At 39.1% G+C, this 26,812-nt stretch overlaps 1 protein-coding gene and 1 long non-coding RNA gene across 3 annotated transcripts in view; both read right to left on the reverse strand.

The window, feature by feature from the left end:
• Positions 1–26,812, reverse strand: part of LOC146506184 (uncharacterized) — a 351,963-nt gene that overhangs the window by 248,849 nt on the left and 76,302 nt on the right. The gene's annotated exons all lie outside the window — the stretch shown is intronic.
• cfap299 (cilia and flagella associated protein 299) overlaps positions 1–26,812 on the reverse strand; it is an 87,584-nt gene that overhangs the window by 46,916 nt on the left and 13,856 nt on the right. For both annotated transcript variants that reach the window (XM_085180314.1, XM_085180315.1), the window contains exon 3: positions 19,574–19,664. In XM_085180314.1, the coding sequence (XP_085036440.1) occupies positions 19,574–19,664 (91 nt within the window). The remainder of the gene's footprint in view (positions 1–19,573; positions 19,665–26,812) is intronic.

Raw genomic sequence — 26,812 nt, forward strand, 5'->3', positions numbered from 1 at the left:
TACCCATGAAATTCGCACATTTGGGAGCAACCATTATAAAAGCGTCAGTATTCTGAGTGTGTGTTTAGATAAATCTGATCATCCGTTGTTCAGATTAAGGGGAAAAATTTACCCGAACATCAAACAGCTTCATAAAATGTAAAGTTGACTTCTTCTTTACTCGCTTATTCTCTGACTGGAGTCATCAGCGATCACCCACTCATAGCACGCCCACACAGTTTAGTTTTAATGGGGTCCACTGGAGCAGCTGAGGTTAAGCACCTTGCTCAAGGACACTTTGGTGATAATTAAAATGTGCCCTTGCACATCTGTCATTCACAACAAATGAACGTCTTCTTCTTTCTAAGTGCTGATCTCTACTGCTGTAGCTGTAGTACTGCAATTTTTTTGTAAGGACTCTTTGTTTATTTAGAGACTCTTATTAGTTGTGTTTACTCTGGGTGAAGGCTAAAACAGGGCATGCCTGGATGAACTCACTCTTAACACAGGCTTAAGCTTCAGTGAAAGCATTTCCGCAACGTGGACAGACTGTCAGAACGTGAGCCAGTCAGTGTTTAGAGCTTCATACAACTTGTTTACCTTTTGCACAGTAAACAACAACATGAAGACCATACTTGTAACCACACTGAATGTACATAATACCCAACAGCTGTTGGGTATTATGGAGAAAAGTTTCAGATTATTATTATTTTAATTACACAGTGATTTTGAACTATAATCGACATTTTTATTAAATATCAAGCAGCAATTGAATTTGTTTATGTTCTCTAAGTGATTTCCATATTAAGATCTACATTTTCTTTAATGTCGTTTTCTGCAAAACACATTATATTAAGCCACGTGTTTTACACACCAGGGGCGTTTTACTCCAGATTAACTGCTTACAGGATTCAATGTGCAATTTGATAGATTTTCTAATAAGATTTTATATTTAAGGATTATTTTCAGAAACATTTTCATTTTTAAAAATAATACATCAATTATTTTATATATAAAAAAAACCCAAACATTTCTCTTAGGCTACGTCCACACGTACACGGGTATTTTTAAAAACTGAGATTTTCCGTTTTCGTTTTAAAAAATAATCCCGTCCACATGTAAAGGCAGAAATGAAGGAAAACGCTGCTAGGAACATGCCAAAGCAGCAGGTGGTGCTATATTCCTAACCGTGTAGAAATGTTGGCCAATCAGAAGTCTAGAAGCCTCGGTGGGAAAAAGTAAACAAAGCTGGGGCATAGAAGCAGAACGAGTGGTATGTGTGGAGGGACAGTAACTGTGTGTGTATATGTAAGCATTTAAACACTCCAGAGAGAACAATTAACAGTAACAGTATTGTAGAAATTCATTTCACCGAAACAATAACGTGGCGCACAGTGTGACGTCAAAAAAGGCGCACACCTTTGACGCTACGTTTTCTCCGTTTTTCTCGTCCACACATAAATGCAAAAACGGAGTTTTCAAAAATATCCACCCTGTCCGGAGTTTTTAAAAATCTCAGTTTTCAGTGACCAAAAACGCCGTTTACGTGTGGACGAAAGGTGCAAACGCATAGAAAAATCTGTGTTTTCAAAAATACCCGGGTACGTGTGGACGTAGCCTTAGGCTTGCATGCCTACCTGTTAGAGTTTGAATGCTATATGTATATGTTCATATCACAGTTGGCTGACATGTCGACACTGTCATTCGTGCAGTTTGTTAAGCTGCATGTCCCGTGGATCTGTTCATCTAAACCCATATGATGGGGCGATATTAAACTAAAATATTATATGACTGAAAACTGTATGTTTACAAACTGTCACCAAGACAACAACATAGGAAATGTGATTCCACAGTGAAGGTGTGTCCCTGTCTGGTTTTAAACAGAATTATCTTGGATTGTCAAAAACATGAAGCACAGAACAAATGTGTGAGAACACTTATGTGTGTCAAAAACATTATCAAGACATTAATAAGGATTTCCCAGACAAATTGGAGTGAACGGCAATCAAATAAATAAAGCATACTGAGCTGGCATGACGAATGATAATGGGGTCAGGTGCTGCAGAGCTCTGTACTATACAGCTCACACCTGTGGACCTTAAACATGGCTGCGCTACAGCGACCACACCACCGTGACACTAAACAGAGCGCCTCCACTCCTTGCAATTTGAAAGTTATTTTACAAACCGTAATCGTAAATTTCTCTTTGTGAACCCTTTCTTTAGTATCAGTTTATGATCCGTCAGTTGGCCCCGGGCTGGACGGAGAAGGGGGCGAGCTGAATTTGCTCTGTGGGCCTAAATGGCAGCTCAATGTGTCACGGGAAAGAAAACATGCCCCCTGTGGCTGGCCTGTTTAGGGTATACTTTCAAAGGTTATCATCTCGCTTTAATGCCAACATCACAGGCTCGTCTGGCCCCAAGCTAGTCGCAAACAGGAAGTCTGTTAATCCCGGTCTTCCCTAATGACGCAGAAGAATTCTCAATATTCCCATTGTCTTCCTGGTGAACTTCCTCCAAGTCTTCAGATATTCTTTTACGTTTACAGGAAGGTTAAGCTCGGGTTATTATGATCTCCTAAATCTATACTGATTGCTGTGGGCCAGGGTTTCAAATCCAAAGCTGAATTTTGTTCCCTTCCCCAACTTTAGATATCTTGTTACTAAATACGGGGAACACTGTGTTCAAAAAAGGGCGTTTTTCAGCCATTGTGTCTTGTGCTGCTCATACTGTGACATCAATCTCCAATTGATGGAAAGTTGCCTTTTTATTATTATTTTACCAGCAGGTAGGTGTAGTTTGGACAGCCATTTACGTCAATGGGTCAGGCAGAGACGTAAAATTAACTGTATGACAACTTGAGTCTGTGCAGACAAAGAGTTGTGCCACTGCCTGGCGTGCCCTGAATGCTGATGCACAGATAAAAGCTGAGTTTGTCATGGGTATAGTCCAGTCCAGCTCAGCTCCTATCAGCATTATTCCAAAGCACTCAGGCATGACATCTGCCAAGAGGCCTGCTGCAGGGTTTGGCCTCATCACCAGGAACACGTCCAAGTCAAATATTGTTGCCCTCACACATTGTGGGGCAGCACCCTGTCACAGCTCCTCTTTAACCAGGAGGTGATGTTTATGACAGCCCTTGGAAAATTAATGACCCTGTTTCCATAAAGAGGAAGAAAAAAAAATGTGTGAGGTATTATATACCACACACTCTCATACACTTACAGAAGGGGAAGGTGGGGGTCAGGGTTTCGGGGTTGTTCTTTTTTTAATTTTATTTTCTACATCACAACCTGACCGTTGTGTTATCAGCGGCGGAGATATGTCCGGCACTGCGCTCCGAAAAACTGGGATCAAAGTAGATGACATAAGCCAGCGCGACCTTTGGAGGAAGAAGATAAATGTAAGGAGCAAGGTCTTTATCAAAGGCTTGCCTGTTTTAAGACTGATTAAAGCAAGGAGCGCTCCCCCTCCTTCCTCCATCCCAGTGGAAATAGGTGTTCAAACATGATTCTGTTTTAGTTGGCCTGCAGCTCTGCTGAGAAGCTCCCCCTTTGGGCTTGCCATGAGGCTCCTGCAATCGCCGGCTGTCACACTGCAACGCAGGGAATTCACAGTGTTTTTACTGTGTTTTTTTAAAGCATGAAATGCACTTCAGTTCAGCCCTGCAAGAGGAAAAGAATAATAGAGACTGTGATTTCATTTGATCTCTGTTTTGCTTTGAAATAACTAAAGAGGGGGCTTGTGGTTTAAGACAACACTAACATTGTCCAAAGCAATAAGAACAACGCTGCATGTCTGGTAGTGCAAACATGTTTATCTTTTTTCACCCTTTTCTTGGCCTCTGCTGCCTGATATCTGACTATTTTCTGCTAAGACAAGATGCGCTGATGTTCTTTTGTTTTTGTGTTATAGGGGATAAGATAAATGAGGGAGATATCAATATTACAGCCAGTCCACCAATGGCATATCAGCTCAGCCAGACGGTGCCTGGAAATACATTGCTGATAAATACAGTCAAGCTGGAAGTACTGTAAGGGCACACAGCAAGAGGGCAGGAAAGGAAGTAAATACCAGCTCTTAGCTAAATACTGGGGGAAATCTGGCTGTGGTTTGGAAGTTTATCTACTGTACCAGCCACTTTGGTAGGTAACTAAAGAAAATAGTTAAAGCAGCAGGTGAGTTCTTGCCAGCCACTGAGGAAACTGCGGTTAAGTGTTAATTTGTGTGCGCATGTGTGATGTTAAGGGGAAAAAAAATGCTGTGGTAGGCTCTTGTAATAAACTTTGTTATTTAGCAACTTGCTAGACTTATTTCCATGTTGGAATCAAATGAAAGGAAAATAGCAGAGTGATATGTTCTTGGGCTTTTCTGATGATAGGTGTGACCTTTAGTCCGTTTCATGCTAATGGCCAAATTCTTGTATTTATTTCAACCAAAAACTGTGTTACTGCAACCAGAAAATGCACCACTGGATTCTTAAACATACTTTCTAAGACTTTTCTGGCAGCTCATTAAAGCTTCTGCTCCCACATTAAGGACACAGGTTTGGAAAATCCACTTACTTAGGTCCAGGTTGTATATTGAATTTTAGATTAAATAAGCATTCCCGATTCCAACAATTACTGGAGAAGAAAATGTAGTGCTACCACCAGCACATTTAAAAACAACTAAACAAAGTGTAGAGGCATACCACATAATCAAATCATAATACAGCGACATATATGTCACTGAATACAGACGTATGTCTCTCAACCTGCACGGCACTATAAATAAGCTTGATGCCACAATTGCAAAACTGCACCTCTGTTCTGCAGATTGTCTGCTGAAGATGCACAAATTCAAAATAATATTGATGATAATAAACCTCATTTAAAACGTACCTTCAAATAGCAAAGTGTATCACTTCAAACGCTGAAAACAAACCACACTAAAATATTTAAGACAATCTAAATGTCTTGATGCGTGCTTGATCATCCATGTAAGGAAATCCCAAAAAGTTGATTCTGTTCATCTGGACGTAACGTTTTCACTCATCACTCATCCAAGTGACATCTTCAGTCTCTCCCACTGAAAACGCTACGTCTAGATCAGAGGTGGAGAACTCCAGGCATCAAAGGCTGGTGTCCTGCAGGTTTTAGATCTCACCCTGGGTCAACACACCTGAATCAAATGAATAGTTCATTTACAGACCTCTGGAGAACTTCAAGACATATTGAGGAGGATCAAGGACACATCTAAAACCTGCAGGACACCGGCCCTTGAGGCATGGAGTTCACCACGCCTGGTCTAGATGAACAGAATCAACTTTTTGGAAAGATAAGCTGAAGGTGAAATAACATCTAAAAAATAAATCAACTGAAATTGTTTGGAAGAGAAGGTAACTGCGTGGTTTGATCTTAAGTTGAATTTGCTGGAACAGTGATTCCTGGGAAGATTGGCAACTCTCTTGAACTTGTTTTCACTTGTGAATAGTCTTTTTCGCTCTAGAATGATGAACTTCATATTCCTTGGAAATGGCCTTACAAGCCTTACCAGATGGATGGGCACAACAGCTGTGACGCACACCTGAACGCTTCACTCCAGAAAACTCTGCACGTGAACCTGCCTGCTACCTACCATCTTAATTCCAATGGAAGCAGAGTGTACTTAGTTTTTCACAGGGCTGCATAAACTCCAGTAAAATCTTTTTTTTTCATGTCACTACTCTGTGACACACCAAGTACTAAAAAAAGAAAAGAAAATGCTTTAATTTGAGACTATTACATTAAGAGTAGCCACTCCAAAGCAGTCAAAATAAATGACAAACAAGTCTTCGGAGCTCGTTATCTTAAATCAGATAAATGGGTTACATATTGCTTTTCGGACAAATAAGGGTGTATACTTATTTCACTCTTGTTTACCTTCCAACAAGACTCATTATCACCTATTTTTAAATACTTACTTACTTTTATCCACTTGGTCTAAAGCCTTGTGTAATTAACGTGAGTCACCATAACACTATGTTCTTTGCGTGAGTCTTTTCTGCCTAGTGTTAATGTTTTGAGTTGTTGATAAAATAACCTTTTTCTTTGTCATCGGGTTAAGAAATTAAGTAATATAGCTGAATGCACTTTGAATTAAAACAGATGTTGACAACAGATACCCCATGTTTAAAAGGAGGTGATTTAAATGTAATTAACTTAAACCTCCAGATTGTGTAAATATATTCTAACCATCTGCATTTCTCTCTGGCAAGAGCATCATACACATGTAATATGTATTACAATGACATGAAAATATGCTGAGAATTTGGCCTGTAAGACTTTTAGGAGCTCAAAAGTAAAAACATGAGCTCAATTCTTTGGTATTTCAGTGGGAATGTGTGCAGGAAACAGAGAGACACACTGATATTGACCCAATGAGAAACTGTCCATCGGCAGCAGCTGAGATCTCAAGATACGAATCAAAAACACTCCTGGACTTGCTCCTAGATGGCAGGGAGCGATGAGACAGTTACTGAACCAAAGGTACGGGGGCTGAAGTGTGCACTGGACACCTCTGGAAGACATGTGCACTATGCTAGGAGAGCAGGAGAGATGCCATCTAATATTTACTCAGGTGGAATAATACAAAGCCAAAGCTGTACAGTGTGTAGTCATAAAACAAAGAAGATTCTGAAAAATGTGCTCCATGTATTGCTAAGAAGAGATAAGCTTTAGCTTAAGTCCCAGATTGTGTATCAATGTTTGGACCATAAATGGATTCCTTTAACACTTTCTGGGCTAGCTTATTAGTCAAAAAGATTAGCTAGGGAATACTGGAAGTCCCTAAAGGATCAAATGTAAAACTGTTCGCACACCAAGTCTGATTTTCTTTTTTTAAACATCTAAGTGTAAAATTATAATATACCAGCATTTCTAGACATACTGCCCACTGAAACAGTAAGTCACGTTTAACCATGCATTCATACAGTGCTTTATTCTATATAGTTATCTCCCTCACATTCAAAACCACCAGTTAATGAACCATATGTAGACACAAGAACTATGCATGAAACGTAGTCGTAGACTTTGTCTGAAAAGCAAAGCCGGTGGTATAAATGCATTGAACACCGTTTAGTGCCATCACTACACGTTTTCCTTATGAGTTTTTTCTATTTTCCTATCATTTTCATATTCAAGTCTTTTAGAATGTGTCATGTTTATTTTACAAAATATGGTCCCTAGAAGTGTCTATAAAGGCTATAAAGCAAGATATGCTTTAGGACTACCCAATAAACTACAAAAAAATTAAAATCGTTTTTGTTTTTTTAACATATATTTCTAGTTAGAGAAATTTAAGAGGCTTATCCCTCAAAACTGTAAATACAAAAAAGTTGCACAAAATCGTTTCCCACCACAGGAAATTTATTTTGAGTGTCTTCATAGTTTTATTTTTGAAATACACCAATTTTTATATACTGCAGGAAAAACAAAAATTAATATTATAATGCAAATTTGCAAAAAAGCAGCATATGCATCAAAATAAACTATTTCCAGCAGTGCAATATGAGTCCTAAGCATCCCAGAAACGACACAGAAAGTCATAAAGTCAAAGATAACTTTTAAAAACACCAGTATAGGCTCATAAGGCCCTGATGGTAAAAAAAAACCCAAAAAACTACATTTCCGCAAAATGACGTCACTTCCGGTTTCGGGCAGGTCATGGCGGACATGCGATAGTTCGCGCTGATGGACGTAGGAAGTGTTACAAACAGCTGATCGGATCGGCAAAGCGTGTTTCTGGAATATTATGTTTTTGTTGCTGCAAGTGCTTTTTATGCAGAAGCTATATGTGGAAGGAAACTGTGACCGAGGACAAGCTGATGGCATAAGATATAAGTACAACTTCTCCGGTTTCATATGCAAAAAAAATTATTGTGCTAGCTTACGTGGTTGCAGAGCTACCGGGATTTAAAAATAGTTACGCAAAACTGAGCGGCTGGCTTTAAAGGGTTAAACATTCCTCAGTTTTCCAATCAGATCCATCCCTCCCTCTTCAAAACATCAAGAAAGAGAGAAACTGTCCATCTGTCCAAAAAGACTCCAGGACTTGCTCCTAGATGGCAGGGAGCGACGAGCTACTGGACCCAAGACTAAGCGAGAAGGTCAGGGGCTGAAAAGCATGCACTGCACACCTCTGGAAGACATGTGCACATAACTGATGTTACGTCAGTTATGTTTTCCTAAAATGATACAAAGTAATCGTACTATCAAGGATTTTTTTCAAAGCTTGCTTGTGTTGGAATAGTAGGTGTAGCTTACAATTGTCACACAACTTTACCGTGAGGACTCCAACATTTTATCATCTACTGACCAAAATCCAGCTTATTTCCAAACGGTCATTTGAGATGGTTTGGAGTGCAAATCATTTTCTGCCTGGCTCTCATCATTTCCTCGTGGTTGCTAAAGCTCGTTTTAACTGACTGACATTTAATTTTGAATGAACAAAAGTGACGTTCTGTGGTTCCAGTCCATCACACTTGTATCCTATGGATTTCAATAATCATACTTTTAGAATTACATCAAACTTTCTTTGAACCAAAGCAGGTGAAATGATGAATAGACTGGCTAATGTCACCAGACACCACTGTAATTTTGCCTCTTATGTTTTAGAACAGGTGAGTCGTTTTTTTTAGATCGGGAGTTCACAACTGAAAAACATTATCCACATTGCTCCTTGATCACTGATGCTTTCCATTTTTCATGAAAGGGTCTTTCTGGATTATTGGAATAGTTCAGATTCAGACATGTTGACACAGTAGTAAAAAATTACTTAAAGATTGGTGCCAGAAGTTGAGTTCAGACTGTGAGTCACCTTTGGCTTAGATCCCGAACAGGAGGCCAGGAAGAAGATGGGCGCAGATGCAAGCTGTAATAGTCTAATCACTGTTTTGTTGGAAAATCCAAAGGGATGATGTAAGAGATATGGGATGGAGAGGAAATGTAAACAGGGGCTAAATATACAGCTGCATTGTCATCGCAATTAAACTAAATATTTTGTTATTTCAGAATGAACGTGACTGAGAGTAGATTTAAGGCAAGATGTTTTCTGCTGCACTTAAACGTGTCTTGCTGATTTAAAGGTATTTTAGTGACTATATTTCAGAGCGTAACAGGTTTATTATATGCCCTGCATCACAAAGTGTTGATTTTAAGTCCAAAGAGTCTTAAGAAAACCTGCCTGCGCTGCAGCAGGTGCACATTCCTCCAGGGACAAGCCAGGAACCTTGAGGTAGTATTTAACGCAGATGTTTGACCCTCCTTAAGATGTTAGCCCTCTATCTTCATAATACATGGTTGGGAGTTCGAGTAAAAACATACCAAGGTTCATGAAAATGATAACGAGACAGTAAATAATGATAGATCACAATTACTTCAAGCTTCCTGCCATTCAGGACATTTACCTCCAGCGATGCCTCCGTAAAGCACACAGCATCATCAAGGACCACAGCCACCCAGCACATCAGCTGTTCTCCTTGTTACCATCTGGCAGACGTTACAGGAGTCTGTCTGCTCGGACTACAAGACTTAAAAACAGTTTTTACCACCAAGCCGTACAACACCTCAACCACAACACTTAAACACACACAACACAGCACTCAGAAGCTACCCTGCAGCTTCACAAGTACTCTGTTTAATCTGCACTGGTCACTTCACTTTATTGTCATTGATATTTATATTTAAAGTGCAATACTGTAATTTTCTGCTGCTCATTCCTGTGCAATATCCCATCTGCCCTCCCGTCATTTCTTTTCAAGATTTTCTTATTTAATCACTAGTGTACATATATTTATATTTATAGATACATATATATTTAGTCATCTTTTCTCTTTTACCATGTCTCTCTAATATTTAGCTCCTTACTATTTTTATATTTTATTTTATTATATTTTATTATATTTTCTGTACTGTATCATGCTGCTGAGTGACTGCTGCTCGTCAAACACATTTCATTGCAATGTTGACCCTGTGCTAACTTGCATATGACAAATAAAACTTGAAACTTGAGAAACTTGTGATGCCACAAGAACTATTATCCATCGATCCATACATCCATCTTCTTCTGCTTATCTGGGGCCGGGTCACGGGGGCACGAGCCTAAGCAGAGAAGCCATGACCTCCCTCTCTCCCTAGCCACCTCCTCCAGCTTGTCCAGGGGAATGTCAAGGTGTTCACAGGCCAGCCGAGAGATACAATCTCTCCAGTATGTCCTGGTTCTGCCTTGGGGCTCCTGCCAGTGGGACATGCCCGCAACACTTCGTGGAACGGTGCTATTTTAATAAATGTCTCACGTAAACTCAACTCAACTTCAGGTTGCTCATAAAGTCCCCCTCAATGATCACCAATACCATTGGTTAGGATCTGATTAGAGAGAGAGAAACAATAATGTGATTCTAAGCCACTTCACCACACCTACATTAGGAAGCATCCAGAGTCACCTCAGCTATCTCCTCTTGATATGAAGACGTTGTGGCTCTACTCTGAGCTCCTCTCAAATGACTGAACTCCTCATCTTACCTTTAAGTATGAGCCCAGACACTCTATGGAGGAAGCTCATGTCTGCTGCTTGAATCTGACGCTTTTTCACTTTCTGTGAACTTGTATCCAACGTTTTAAAAAAGGCAAAGAATACATTTTACTTATATTACCAGCAGCAATTGTTAAACGGTTAACCGAGCCAAATGTCTTCCTCCAATAACACACCAAACACCACATAAAAATAATGGATAGTAAGTACTGATTGATGGTTTTGGTGGAAACATTTGCCGTCGTAACTTAAACTTCAGACTTTGTGAAATATACAAAATAGAGGAAGCTGGTGTATTTACAGTTGGTGTCCTGATTTAAGAGATATTTATACAAGATAAAACACAAGACCTAAAGAAAACCAAGCAATCCTTTCAATTATCAGCCTTTAACTGTGTCCAAATATGTGTGCCGTTGAAGACAAAGTGATATCATATTTTCTTCAGGCACCCAGATGGTGTGTACTTAATGCAAGACTTCCTCGGATACCAAGTAGACAGCTTAAGATGACTCTCAATCTTCCCAGTGGCAAATGTTTTTTTAATGATGATGGTCCACAGCCCACATGTGATCCCAGTGTATCTGAAAAAAATATCTACTTTAACACACGCAAAAAAGGGAAAAAATTCAGAGAGATTAGATTAAGTGTATCCGTTTTCATTTGCTCTGAAATTGGTCCAGGGGCCCCGATTTTGGGGTGATGTTGTCTCTGGACAATAGCAGCTGTTCACAGAATGCAGGGGGAACAGGAGAAATCGTTACAGTGGGGCTCGTCCAGGCTTTCAGTGGCAAAACAGAGAGGCGAGCCAATATAAGTGCCACTTGCATTCTTGTACAGATCTGATGTGCGATGTGATGTTTGATTTAATGGGTAAACAAGCCTTTCATCCACCCTGAAACAGCTTCCAAATGGCCCGTGGCATGTTCTCCTTGGATTTGGCTTTTGCAAGTTCGACCAACTAATTGTGCTTTCCTTCAAGGAACTATTTCCTGTCAAAAGCTTTCCTCTCTTAGAGGAGAGCCTGTCCAAATAATTAAAATACGCATGATTCAGATCAATCTATTATTAGCATCGTTTGATTGCCATTTATCAAACGCTCTAAAAGATTATTGCATAAAACATGAGGCCAGTTTGATCTTCAGTTTCCAAATTCCTTTCTATATCCCCCAGTGGCAGATACAATGCATTGAGAGACAGGGCACAGCTGCCATGTTGGCTGCACAGACTAACATAACACATAATGCTCTGGCTATCCATTTTCTTTTTATAGACTAAGACACTAGCCATGAAATCCATGTCTTGTAATCAGCCAAGAGTAATATTTCACAGTTAAATGTTATGCTTTTCCTCAAGACCTGCAACTGTGAGAAAGTGTAGCCCCAGCAAAACTGGAGAGAAGAAAAAAGGTGCGTGAATTAAGAACTAATGAAGAAATAACTTTTCTGCGTGATTTGGGGTGTATCATATAGAGATTTCTGTGTGTCTCTCAGGTAAAATCAAGCCGTGGAACTAAAAAGAAAATAGATCCTGATTAGGTGATTCTCAAATATCACAATGATTGCTTTTCCAGACAAAATGTCCTCTTTGTCCACTTGATAGATGGTTGCAAACTGCTGAGGCCTTATCCCCACCTCTCCACAACTCTGTGACCATTCAAGTCAAGGTCATATGATAGCCCTGCAGGACTCTTTCCTTTCTAAAGGCTGTCCACCTTGGTCCTGCTGCTTTGAAATCAAACTTGCCATTGTTATTTTTACTGCCCATGACAAGGACAAAGGGACTGGGCAGCAGGGACACACACACGGCTTGAAATGCAATAGGGCTGGGAATTCCTCTTTAATTTCAATGCTATACTTGATCTCTGGGCTGCATGACTGACCACCTTATTATCTATAGCGACAGGAGCTTATCAATACAGAACTCGCTGGGCCCACAGACCAAAGACAAACACTTCCTTTATGCAGGATGTACCCTCGGGGCATGAGACACGCCGCGCAGGCCAACCAGCTGAATTCCACAACTGAAAGGGTGGGAGACTGAAAATAATTTCTAAACAGCCAAATTAGTCTAACAAAAAAGCAAAATAAATCGGATAACATTAAAAAAAAAACAACCAAAAAACCCCAGAACATAAGCTGAGAAATGTTTTACTCTTTCTCGAGAGCTGACTTTTCATGGATAATTGATTTTCAACCAATAATTGTCCATTATTCAACAGCAGAATAACTGTATGTATTGGCAGAATATGATTTTAAGACATATGTTTGGTTAAACCTCTGCAAACACCAGACTAAAGGAAGCCAAACACGTGAGAGGTTTGAAAAGATGAGTACACAGAGTACACTGGAAGAAAATTCCCACGTCTTTGTGACCTTCTTGCAATTTCCTTTTAAAATAGAGAATAATAATAAAACAAAGATATTAGTGGCAATTCTTAAACCACTCAGTCATCCAGTAAAAGCTGGTTTGTTGTTACGCAGTTTGAGGCAACATTAGCAAATATTAGAATTGGAAACTGGATCTAATTTGAGGGATGATCATAGGTGACAAGCAGGCAGTGTTTAGTATGTAAATTCAGCTCCTGACAGTTTTCTCACTTTTTTGCACGTCCTCACACAAGACACTGACTTCTGTGACAGCCCTGCTGCTTGGAAATGATCTGAGAGCAAATATACCTTACAATCTGATTGTGAGGCATTTTGCCCAATGCATTGTTGAATGAAGCTGCCTGCTGTTACGGAGTGACTGATAGCTTTACTAAAAGTATAAGAAATACATGTAATTGCTCCTTAAAGGCGGTGGGTGTTTACTTTCAGGGTATATTATGTTCTGCAGTCACTTGAAGACATTTTTGTAACTGAATAAGTGATTCATCCCCATTTGATGACAGTATATTATGTTACTCAGTAGAAAACTACATGTTCAACATGTCATATCTTTGTAATGTGCAGCGCTATTCTATATCAACCTGTCAGTTCTGTTTTAATATCTGTGGCCTGTTTGACAGAGTGCCTTTTAAAGGATGATAAAGTAAAATTACTCCTGTCTTGGTATTTTCCTCCATGATAAACGCTGCTCACCTGCTTCACCATTAATGTTTTAGACGTGCTAGGCACAGGTTTAGCCATCAAATGTAACAGCTAAACAAGTTTTAATCAAATCTGCCGTGTGAAGAATTAATTTAATAAACTGCTACATGGTTTAAGGCGAATTTTAATCGCATGATTTATATTCACTGGCAGTATTTTGTGTACCGCGTCTTATTTTCTTGTACAAATTCAAAAGCCCCCAAAAGAAGTGGGGGTGAAGTTTTGTGTGCTGTATCACGATACACAAAGAAGTTCCATCATACTGCATGAACTACTTTAATTTGCACACAGTGCATCTGCAAGCCACCTTGCAACTTATTCAATTCATAAACTATTGGCTATATAAAACAATCTACTTTTGAATATAGTGGTCCTAAATAACAAAGAAGAGAGATTTTAAGTTTAATTAATACTAAACATTTCAAAATGTTCTGGATACAGCCAGGACTGGATTCACCCAGCAAACAAAGGAGGTCGACTTTTCTTTCTTTTGGAATAGAGTGAAATATGAAAACTGAACAGTCGAAGTTAAATGAATTAACAGGAATAACTGGCACGACAACAGGAGGTAGGATGGGGTGGGAATGTGTGGGTTGGCAGGTTTGACTTTAACAGCAGGGGAGTGTGGTGGTGGGGGTGTTAGGAGGATAATCTGGAGTAACTTCCCATTCAGAGCAGACAAACAAGGGGAAACATTCGTAAACTTTTTGTTTTTTAATGAATTCACAACCACAATTTAACTGAGGTCTGATTTTCTGGGACAAAACCATAAAAAGCTTCATGTTGTGCTCGCGTTGCCACGGGTTAATGTTAATTAACAATAAATGTTGTTACTAAATGTTTTACAAAAAACAATGTTACCACTTATCAACACTCTCCACTCAAATATTAAAATGTAATGTGTTTGACCATAGCTTGACAATTTTTTCTTATTTAATCTTTATTAGTCTATAACATAATCTTAGTCACAGCCTTGGCTAAATAACCCTGTGAAGTGTCAATAATTTCCCTGCTTCATATATAACAGAATTGTGCTCTTCCACAGGTAATGTTAGATTGGTTGTGAAATTGCAACATCAGAGCCTTTCAACAAACAGCTGAAGACAAACAGGCAGCAGGGTGGGTGGTGGCAGCACACCTTAAGTTTCAAATGTGAACCTCGCAACAATGGACACCCTCAGGCATCCTGTGCAGGTGTGACCTGGATTTGATAAAACCCTTAACTTCTTACCCAGTGCAAATAAAGTCAGAGCTGCCCAGGTGCAGCTTTTGTTTGTGTCTAACTTTTGGCAGTGCAGCAGCTTTCGCAACAGAGTCTGGGAACCAATAGCACAACAAAGGCAAGGCACTGAAAGCCTTATAGGTTCATTGGATCAGACGGCTAGCGAAGGGCTCCTTCTGCTGACTACAACCTGAACACTTATGAAACAACTACATTTAAAAAATACATTAAAGTCAACACTGTGAATATTAAATAGCTCACACTCCTGGAGGGGTGCAGTGACACAGCACACAAAGGAAAGATGAGTTCTTTTCATCAACAGTCATGTCTGCTATCAATCTTTTTTAACACCATTGTTAGGACAGAGGAGACAGAATAACCCAACGTGTGAATTAATTGACAGGTGTAATTTCAATCTTAAAAGTTGAAAGGCTGAGTGTGACAATAACAGAAAGACAAAGGAGTGACCCCGTTGACAAATCAGAAAGAGATGACAATGAATGTGTCATGCATCTAAAGGAAAAGCTATAACTCTGCTTTCTTGTCCATTGTGCACCTAAAATGAATGGTTTTTCTCCTCACAGCCTTTCAGTGATGAAATCCTTTATGACAAATTTGGTAGGTGACACTTGAGACACCAGATGGATTTACAAGAAAAACCATAAAAACGTCCACATTGATTGATTGATTGATTGATTGATTGGTAATTTATTTCAACATGTGAACAATATACAAGTACATTTAGAAAAGAAAATAAGAAGAAAAAAATACTGTACAAATTACATAAAACATCTCTTATATTAGTCCATGTTTTATCCTTTGAATCCCCTCTTGCATTTGCCATTAAATTGGGAAGGGAGACACAACAGTGTCAGAATGAGGCTCTCTGTGTTGTACGCAATGTCAATCAGTCTATTTCACTTGCTGGTTTTATCTGTTTTATGTGGAATAGAAACCAGCAAGTCTAGGCCATTCAACAAGTAATCCAGTAATGTCTATGTTGGTGTGTGCGTTCAAAGGTTATCAATGTGAATGTGTAAGGAGTAGGCAAACCTAAAATTAAGTGTATGCATGTCTCTGTGTGTTAAGAGTCTCAGAGTTTAAGCCAGTCCGAATCACTCGTACCATTCCATTTTATTACCTGACTTTTTAAAAGAAACCTTTTTCTTACTGTAAATGCAGCAAAGCGCACGCCGTCGATCCTACAGAACATTTAAAAAAAGGTACCGTAAGCACCATCGCAGCATCAGACTGACTCCGCTTTCATACAGAAAACCGATTTAAAAAGAAAAAAAAACAACAAAAAAAACATTAAATTGTGGATTAAAAGGCTCGCTGACTTAGATGCAATTTATTCTTTTCACGAATCGATTGCGGTGGATAGCACCTTTTACCATTTTTATCGAAAATTTTATTGTCCTAAAGTCACTTATTGGGAACAGGGTCAAAAAGTCGGCTTTAAAAGATGCCGACCAAAAAAAAAAATCTTCCATGAGACATTTTTATTGTAATTATGCACATTTTTGGTTTCTTTTTGCATCATACAGATAAGGTCATTTAATCATTTAATTTCAATTCAATTCAAATGTGATCGTTTTTAAGCAACAAACTTAACCCTGTGGATTTGACCAAGAAGAAAGGCTGGGAGTGTTTGAGTGTGTCTGTGTTTAATTGTGGGTCTTTTAAAGCATGCACCACACTTAAAATTAAATGCTTCAAATAATAATAATGTGCAAACACAAAGAAAAAAGAAAGGAAAAAGTAAAAACACATGTTGGACGAGAACTGCTTTGCATTAGAGACACAGTAAGAAAATGAAGACACGAGGACCTGGAATGCATTAGAGGGACTGAGCTTCAGGTTTGAGGTGCGTAGCAGGTAGGAAGGTTAAATCGAGTCCTTCCAAAAGCTAACTTTAAACAGTGTGAGAGACATTTTATGATGCCGGGTGGTCTTACTATCGAACCTTATCGAAGACAAACAGGTGTCGTTTTACACTTTCGCTGAAAGGACTTTAGGTGTAACTGAGAGAAGAGGAAAGAAATTTAAACAAAGCCCAAATTTTTCATGCAGCATGACCGTATTTGTGTCTTTTCGGGGGGTTTGCACATGTTAGTATGGAAATACAGCATGTGTGGTATTTATAAATAACACTGGGATCAGTGCTTACTAACAGATTACAACGAATGGATTATAAACAATACATATGGTACAATACCAGTCTGAAGCTACGTATGAAACTGGCCTCAACATATGTTTTACTTTGTGTCGACACATGTGCAAATGTTGTCTCTGGAACACATCTGTGTAATGTAAATATACCAATGAGGTCAAGCTTCGTCAAACTGCATTAAGATTACCTTTTACATAAACAGTTTCAAAGAGGAGGAGTATTAAGCGCACCAATGTGGGTTCAATTTTAAGCAGAAAGGAGCTGAAAGGAAAATAAACATCTTCCCAATCCAATTTTTCAGCAAAGGGAACTCTTAAAAGGTGAAAAAGAAGAAGAGGTGGGAAAATATTATGTCAGCAAAACAGAGGTAGGGATGTAAACTGTAATGTTTTGCTTGTTTTTATTGTGACTCTGTTTTCTGCATGCAGGAAGAAATAATACATTTTCACTGGATGTTTCTGTGAAAGAAAAAAGTTGGCTTAAGTTATTAAGGGATAAAAGAAAGAGGAGTGGGGGCTTTTACATGCTAGGGTTTACTCTGTTAACAACCAGCGGGGAAGCTTTTGGTGTTACTACTCCTACTCCCCTCCATGCACTTCATGTGATCTCATAATTGCAAAGCCCACAGGGGCAGGTAAATGGAGGTCAAACAAAACTCCTTTTTGTTACTCCAGCATCTTGGAAGTGAATCATTTGAAGTCTATCAACACTAACACTCCCTGCAGAACAATGCAGTGTACATGCCCTCAAATGGTCCACATTCCTTTCATCGTATAAGTAAAGACTGAGAATTATGTTAAAAGTAACTGTTTGCAATGAAAACAGTCGGCTTCATGGTCACGAGCTGAAATCTTTCCCTAGTGCATCTAGATTTAATTAAGCATACAGCTTTTGCCTGTGATCCAAAAACATCTCACTCAACAGCTACGTCTGAGACTGGACAGACCCAGAAATAAGCAAGTCCTGCCACTTAGAAACCATCTTGGTAACACAGTAACACTTCCAGATAGTTATTTTGAAGGCTCAGTCTAAATGAATATGGACCAATGCATCCAAAGAACAGTTACGTATTAGGATATGAAAGAATATACTGAGGGGAGAAAAACAAATGCAAGAAACCAATGAAGTTGGGTATACAAAATTAAAACTGGGTTTTTGAACACAGTTTAGTGAACTTTTTTTAAACAGAAACACCAGAGACTATAGAAATAAAATATAACACATCTCCATGCTTAACATTATTGTCGTCTTCAGATTCTGGTTTAGAACCAGACTCTCTAAGCAGGACAATTGCAAAAATGTGATTTGAAATTTATAAACAAAAAACAATGCAGGTAGTTTCAATTCAATAACGGCATCGCGACCTACCAAGAGCAGCACAAATCAGTGGATCGAAAAGTAGGAAACCTTTTAAGGAAGGGAGCAAGTATTGTACTAATCAAAATAACTCTTTGTAAGCTCAGGGTTCACAGATATGTTTCAGTCTGTACGCAGCACAGCAATTCAGACTGAACAGAGGCAGCTATAGACTGTTTAATCAGAAGACGGGCATTACTGAGGACCAGAAATATGTGGGGCTCAGCTCTAAACCTTCACGCTGAATACAAAGTCACAGCGCTGAACCATCCATGGCTACATTAGGCCTAAACAGGAAGTGCTTTTTTCTGAATTACATTCAGTACAATTTGCAGTAAAATGCCCATTTAAATACTTTCCTTCCCACATTTTGCGCTGTGAAAGAGAAACATTTAGCAACTTAATCTCTTCAACCAGGATTCCCCAGAAAAGATGTGTGAAAAAGATGCAGACATCATGAGACAACCTTTCATATGAATTCCAAAAATCCAACTCAAACGGCCCCTAACCCTATGTGAGTCACCCAAAGACCTGCTGGATTAAAGTTAGAAGTATCACAATAAAGTTAACAAAGTGCTTCCCAACATGAGAAATTTGACCTTCGGCACAAAACAAGAATGCAGTTTTATGACTCTTCAACTGAAGGCCTTCCATTGCATTTGACTAACAATACATCTGGGCCTTGAACTCGGTGTGATTAGTACACATAAAGTAACAATCTCGGGATAATCTTTACAGGTGAAAGGTTCTCCAAGGTCCACTTTAGTCCAAGACTAAATTTACTGGTTATCTGCAAAAGGACATTAAAACAGCAGGTCTGGGTAGGGCTTCGCTCACTTCGCTAGCAAGACTAATCATTCCATTGTATTGTGCAATGTCAGATGAAATACTGAGCTGAGCGTGTTGTCCTAAAAGTTTATATAACTTCAAGTCGGCACCACAGCCCCACAGGTGAGGCCCCCTTAGAAACTATCTTAGTGGTTCAATCCAAAAAGCAAACTTGGGTTTGAGTTTTTGTAAACAAAGTTTTATGGATCAGAAACGGGTAGGCAGCAGGTCTCAAGGTATTTGGGAAGGAACTGGGGAGGGCATTTCCACTCAACTTGACACAGTATGGATTTTGTTCCCATCCTAATGGAATTGCAGAAATATTTGAGGGGAATCCCATTACGTAGCAATTGGAGTGCTGTAATAATGTACTCACAGTCATTTTCCCACTGCGGTTGGCCTCCTCTCGCTCTGCCAGGGCTTTCAGGAAGTTATCTTTGAGTTCTTTTCCTGCACTTGCCAGTGTCCTGGAAAAGACAACACTCAAACGGTTTGAAATGTTTCTCTTAACCTGAAAAAAGTCACATGAAGCCTTAAAGGTTCTTAATGGAAGCTTTTCACCTTCACCTTCGTGTTGCTACAGGGCAGTCTGACCCAATTCTGCTCTAACATGAGCAAATAATCAAACATTATAAAGAAAAAGTGAATTAAAAATTGGCCATTGATTGGTTTTTTTATCTCCTTTGACACTGTAGAAGAGAGATATTTCCGCTCTCTGTCTGCATGACTTTCCTTTCAATTTGCAAGTATAATCCCGCAGACTCAAGCCAGCATCTAGTATGTCATCCGCAGCACTTCACCAAAGCTTATCTAGCTCTGAGAACGCTTCCACATATAAATTCTTAACGGAAGGTATCAAATTAAGTTGTTAATAAGTAGGGGTTTTTATTCTAAAATACATCTTAAATGTAAAAAAAATCAGCAGAAGGTTCCTGCAAGATGCTATTAATCATATCTGAGTTCAATGACTTTTTACTTTTTACACTTAGGCCAGCCTGTTTCCATGGAGACTTGTTTCTGGCGCACACAAACGTATCCACACCTGAAAAAACACTGGCACTAATATTTGAACAGTTAACACTGCAGTATGAGCAGCAGAACTTTGGCACGCATCCAGAAGCGACTGTGCAAAACATTCATCAGATCCACACCGAGTTAACATCTTAAAGGCAGTAAACAGGCCATTGGTGACTTCTCAGTTGTAGTAAAACATGAAGAAGAAAGAATGTAAATAAAAAAAATAATAAAAAAAAAGCAGAACAGCCTTTAAATAAGCTACAATAGAGTAGAACATGCAACTCCGCTGTTACTTCAGCTTTCTGGAACAGTGATGAACACAAAGAAAATCTGAAATTCTCGACAGATTTCCCATGAGTGCATTATGTCCAATTTTTCAAGTAGTGTTGAGTTAAGTATTTCACTTATAACGTGGAACTGAACTATGAAGATGTTTAATATTTTTTCACCTAAATTCAACTTTATATTTATGCAGTTTCATCTTCATTTGTAATCCTATCATCAAAGCCCATTTCCCAACAGTGCATTGTGGGACAAATTGATCCATTAAAAATGGTTGTTAATCAACTCAGAAAATATTTAGTTAGAACGGTTTGTTTGGTCTGTTTTTCTTCTTTAGTTAGTTAAACAGACCAAAGTAAGCATTTTTGCCATTATTTTTTATTTATTTATTTTTTGCAAGGAGTGAAAGTATTTGGACGAGATGGCGGCGCGCTAACACCATACGGATTGGTTAGCAAATCTGAATTTATAAATGGAATGGGTTGAACGCACAGACGCACATGCTAACCATTGCTAAGTAACTCACTAATAAAATGGCAGAATTTCACTCACTTGGAGTGAGCAGAACTTCATGGATGGTCTGTACCATGTAGCTATATGTATTTTTGTGGGTTTGATTTTATTAGTTCCACTGAGACTTAATGTCTCATTTACAAGAGAGACCTAGGCAAACATATTAGGATTACAACAATAAAAGAAACATTTGTTTCCGTGTTCTGCTACTGGAAACTGAATTTCCCGGAGGAATCTACCCGAGCGATTAATAAAGTTCTATCTATCTATTAAAATAACTAAAAATAATACCTGGGTGTTATTTTCAATTCTTTGATATTAGTGCTTATATGGGTGTCAAGTTTTAGATCCAACAGAAAATTCTTACTAATCTGCACTGAACCACCTCCTGACATGGGCTCATCAATCAATGTGGAACTTTAAACCAAGACTGGATATTTAGAAAATACTTCCAGTCAACAGTTACTCAGTGTCAAAATGTTTTCTGGGCACTTGTGCGCTATATTTTATCTGTGATGTGGTCTTCATTTTGCCGAAGCAGCACCTTTAACTTGATTTGGATCTTGGGAAAGCAGACAAAGGCACATCTCATTCTGCTGGTTATCTGTGCTGGTGTGGCCGAAAAACGTGCTATGAGCACGGAGAGAATTACCTGGTTGTGAGGAATAGATTTCAAGCCACAACCCAAGGAATAATTAAATAAGGACCAGCATTTTCCTAGTTATGCTCCTGACCTCAACCAATGCTTTGTGGGTTGGACATTGCGGCTTCTTTAACACAAGAGTGTTGTAGGAACTACCGCTGTTTAGCGTCAGCATGAAATTTGGGACACAAAGGCAGATGTTTGCCTTCTGTGTGAATAAAAATTGCTAATGCACAAGTGGTCAGAACAGAAAATTCACAGAAAACTTCAGCAGCGCTAGAAGAAGTCCAGAGATGAAAAAACCTCAAAGGGGACACTCACCAAATTTAAATTAGGTATAATTTGTACTTTTGTAGGAGGAGTCACTGAATCTTTCTCAATTAAGGATCTGACTGAATATGCGGTCAATTCTTTTAGTAGGTCAACTACTTGACACATAACAGAACCAAACAGTGTACTGAGGTTCAGTACTTGGATCTTTACAGGCAATGTGAAAGGAAGTAATGATCCCAAACGTTCCTGCAGACACCTGTGAGCTGGTAATAAATCTGTTTCTTCCATCTTGAATCCAGGTCTGTCTGCTTCGCAGTCCAAAGAGCAGACAGGTTCAGTTATATTCTACATTAATGGCTCCTCAAATTCACTTTCCATTCCCAAAGCACTTTAAGAAAGCCTTAACATCCACAACAAGCACAGACAAACAGGCACTTTCTGCTCTTAGATTAACTTGACATTACAGTAAAACAGAACAGGATCTAAATGTTTAACTTTACTAGAATTTGGACCAAGATTGTAATTTATACTAGTCATTTGGCCAGTACCCCATAATGAAAGTCTTAGAGGAATCACACAGTGGTAAAAGTGCATGGACAGCACATATTTGGAGGCTAGAAGCTCACTTCATCTTCTGAGTGAGTGAAGGATTGCTGCTGGGTCATGGGGACTGAGGCCCCAAAGTAAACACAGGTGTTGAGGAGGCAAGTGACTGGGGTTACCCCATCCAGTAGCTAAAGCAACACACACAGTCACGGAGACTTCATAAGTAAGACTTCAGTAAAGCATATGGACCGGACCGCTGAGATTTTGAGTTTCCTGTCAATTAACAAATTTCTTATCAAGCCTCATTTAGGAATAACAAGAATTTCACTATTAAATGATGCTGATTAGCGGCTAATGACTAGGCATTACTCTCACAGTGATCCACCCATGTGCCTCCAGTGTCTTGTTTTTGGATTGTGGTCATGCAGGTGGACCATGGAATTCAAAGAAAAAAACGAGGGAGGAGGTGAGCAGTTATTATCTGGCTTTGTGAAAAAAATAAATCTGTCTAAGAGCATTTGTACGGCAGATATGAAATTACTTTTGCAAAGATGTGTGTCGGTGTGCCAGTTCAAAGGGGGAAAGGCTAGAAAACATCATAAATCTAATTTTGGACGCTATGCAAGTGTCAGCAGACAATTTTTCTGAGTTGGGATTTCAAAATCTGTTAAGACCTTGCTCACCAAAATGAAAACACTACTTTGCTTGTACAAATTTTCCTAACAAGACCTCTTATTATTAAAAAGACACCGATTAAACGGGGCTGGATTAAAACACTGCAGGGGGCTGGGTTAGTGGCGGTGCGGTTTAAGGTACCAGTGAGACAACGAAATATGATCCAGGAAGTCCAGTTGAAGTAGTGGCCTTAGCGGCTTTAAAAGGCTTATCGGATGCCAAACACTGCACAGCAGTGTGTAATGCCCACAGTCGGGACATTACAACTTTGACCGTTTTACAATTGTAACTTTATCTCTTGTTAGGAAAACAGCTCAAGCCATCTACCAATTCTATGCACTTAATATTATTATATATACCTGAATGAATTTAACTGTGCACAAGTCTTTTGGATGGCATTGCAGTTTTGTTTTATTCTTGATTTTTGTAACCTGGCACGGCTGGTGTAGCTGGCTTGATGACACAAGTGTGCAGTCACGTTGATCTTTACCACTATTCCAATGACATGTCTGCGCAAGAGCTCACTGCTAGCGCTCTTTCTTCGTATTTATTTTTTAATGAGCCTTTTGCATCAAAGATTGATAAACACTTTTTGAAGTTCATTTAGTTGTAGTTCTGACACTGAAAAGCTAGTTTGTAAGTCCATTTAAATAAGTGAGAAAGTAGCTAAAACAGTATGCAGTAGAAAATGCATATGAATATTGTGCAACACTACCTACTGATAGCATCTCATAACAACCACACCCTCCACATGTTGCGTTGCAGTGTTCAGTAAAAGCAACGACAACACCTGCCATGAAGCTAACAGGAAACAGGGTGTCCTGTTAACTTGACTGCAACTCAATAAATTATGAAATCATTACATGAAAATATGACACAATCAGAAACTCAACGAAAACTCCCGGTCGCTGTGTTACAAACTGGAGTTTATGTAATGTTTTGTTCACCTCTGCTGGGGGTGAACAGCTGTTACTGCATAACCAATATCTTCCAAGTGTGTTTACATATGTGTAAACACACCGCTGCACTGCATACCAAAACCCAGAGGGCTTCTTCCTGAGCTGCAAGGTTCTTAAACTGTTGTTTTTACACTATTTATTCTCATTAGTATACACTGACTAATCTTATTGGATGCATTGGAGAATTCATGTTTTCATATTTCTAATATCTTTTTGGAAAGAGCATTTGATTACGTATACTGTTTGATTGTACAAAAACATATCTGACAGTGTTGTCTGTTAAAACAACAGAAAACAGTCGGATCTTATTCCGTCATCCCGTAATTCTGTATTTAGTGGAGCTTTGTCAGCTGCATTACAATTATAGATTCTTATATATATATATATAATTTCTCATACAGCTTGGCCTTAACAAACATACAGCACCTGGAACCCAAAAACTGGAAAATACACACATACGTAAATCAGCAATGTCTTTATAGTGTGAGTGTGAATGTGAGAGAAAGAGAGAGAGAGTGTGAGTCTATGTATGTGTCTTTGTCACAAATGTACTTGATAAGGGTGGGAGCCTGCCCCCAAACCCAAGGCCAGAGGCAGACAGATGGAAACAGGACAACCACGCCAACCACAGCCCCCAGGAGTACCAAAGACCTGAGACCACACATCTTGGCGACATCCGTGCGTTCATCCAAGCAAGAGAAGGAGGTAGGCCCCAGATGGGGAGCCCACGGCCAAAGGGTGAGAGTCCTAGAGGACCTGAGGCAACGGGCACTCTGGTACGATTCAAGGGCCCCAGGTGCCCAAGAACCACACAGCACCCGGCTGAGAACCCCCCCTTAAGGGGCCAGTTACGTACCCCAGAACCAACAAGCATCTGTATCCGGGGGAGGGGCAGAAAAGTCCAGCAGGGACTATGTCCCACAGTGGCCAAGGCTCAGGAAGCCCCAAACACAAGCCCAGCCATGGACACACGCTCATTCAGACCACTCACTCACTCACTCACTCTCACCCACTAGTGATACACAGTGAGACTTTTTTTACCACTAAAATATGCTGTAGTTTGGACCACCAAATAATTTAAATAAAAAGGTTCATACCCCGCGAAAATAAGCAGATACACAAAATTACTGTCAGATTCATGAAGTTGTGCACTGGCCTATTTTGTTCTTCCCACTATACGCAAGCTAGCAAATCAAAACCAGCAGGCATCTGCAGTAGCATGAACACGCTACCCATATACTGCCCTGCACCCATTTCTTTATTTAGGAAAACATGTTTACCTCTAGGTCAAGTGGAGAAAATGGTAACAGCATTGTAAGAGAGAAGCACGTCTAATGCAAGAAAACAGCAGAAAGTCTGACAGAAGAAACTTAAATAATTGTGTCCAAAGAGAAAACCAGAAAAAGGCACAGCTTTCCAGAGTGTTTCCACCAGAAAGGAATGTAAGAAAAATTAATTAATTAATAAATAATAAATAAAAGCAAGGCTCCAACAGAAATAGCTGACTTTCTGAACATCGTTTCACCCTGGGACACTCGCTGTGGCTCAAGTGGACATCGGAGCTGACCGGATGAGAAAAAAAAACAAAACAAGTTTTCTGAGAAAATAATATACTGTAAGTGATGACATCCACAAATAATTAACAGAAGATAAGATCGTTTAAGATAAGACCAAGAATACTGTAACATGCTTAAATTAATTGGTTAAAGCCCATATCTTTCCCTTCAGTATATTTTCTTTACGTCCTATTTTTTTAAAATAATGAATCTATTCTTAAAAAAAACCTTTGGATCCCAATTTTTATTGATTTTATAACATTTGTTTTGTTTTATTCTAGGCTTGTGAAATTTTATCACACTCAATAAATTTGATCTACAGCTAACTGTCTTTCATGTGCGAAAAGTTGCTACAGGAAATAGTTCCCACCATTGACTGTCATTAAAAAGTTCTTTCTGGAAAAGTGGAGTAGCATTCCACCTTAATTTGGAATCACTGGTTTGCAAATAAATATGCAGCAACTGGACGAGAATTTGATCCAATGACAGGTAACAGATGTGGTGCTATAGAATAATTCCTTATTTTATTCTTAGGAAAGATTAGCAGATTGAAGATTTCATTAGCCTGCAGCCTTCAACAGTGTAACAGATGGGAGCTTTCAATAGTACAGTGATTTCTTTAGAAACAACACATACTGTACCAGAATATTTTTCCTCGGCATGATTGGGAAAATGAATCTTATGGAAAATATTATTTTGGGCTGGTGGACGTCAAGGGAAATTCCACACAGCATGACAATTTACTTTATTTTGGGGGGGTTTATAAAATCCTCTGTCACCTCTGATTACAATGAGCTGAATGTATCAGTTACACATGTGGCATGCATGATATTATACCTGAGTTTTCTTTGTATACTGTGGCCACCGTGGCTTTCGGAGTTGTGGGGGTTACATATTGTGTACCGCCTGCCTAAAAAGTACTTGTTTTTAAATGTGGATCAAAGGAATCATTGTCATTTCTTTTCAACGGAGCTCATATTAAGATGTATTCCATTTGGGAAACATACAAAGCAAATCCTCTGTAATCAGTGCAGGATAATGTCCTCCAAACAACAAGAGAAAAAGAGTAAGACTACAATGATTCAAATCCATGTTTTGAATTTGAATCCGATGTGTAGATTTAAAGAGAGCAACAGGAAACGTGAAAGTTT

Source organism: Neolamprologus multifasciatus, chromosome 12 (genome assembly GCF_963576455.1).
Source record: "Neolamprologus multifasciatus chromosome 12, fNeoMul1.2, whole genome shotgun sequence".
Classification (NCBI taxonomy): domain Eukaryota; kingdom Metazoa; phylum Chordata; class Actinopteri; order Cichliformes; family Cichlidae; genus Neolamprologus; species Neolamprologus multifasciatus.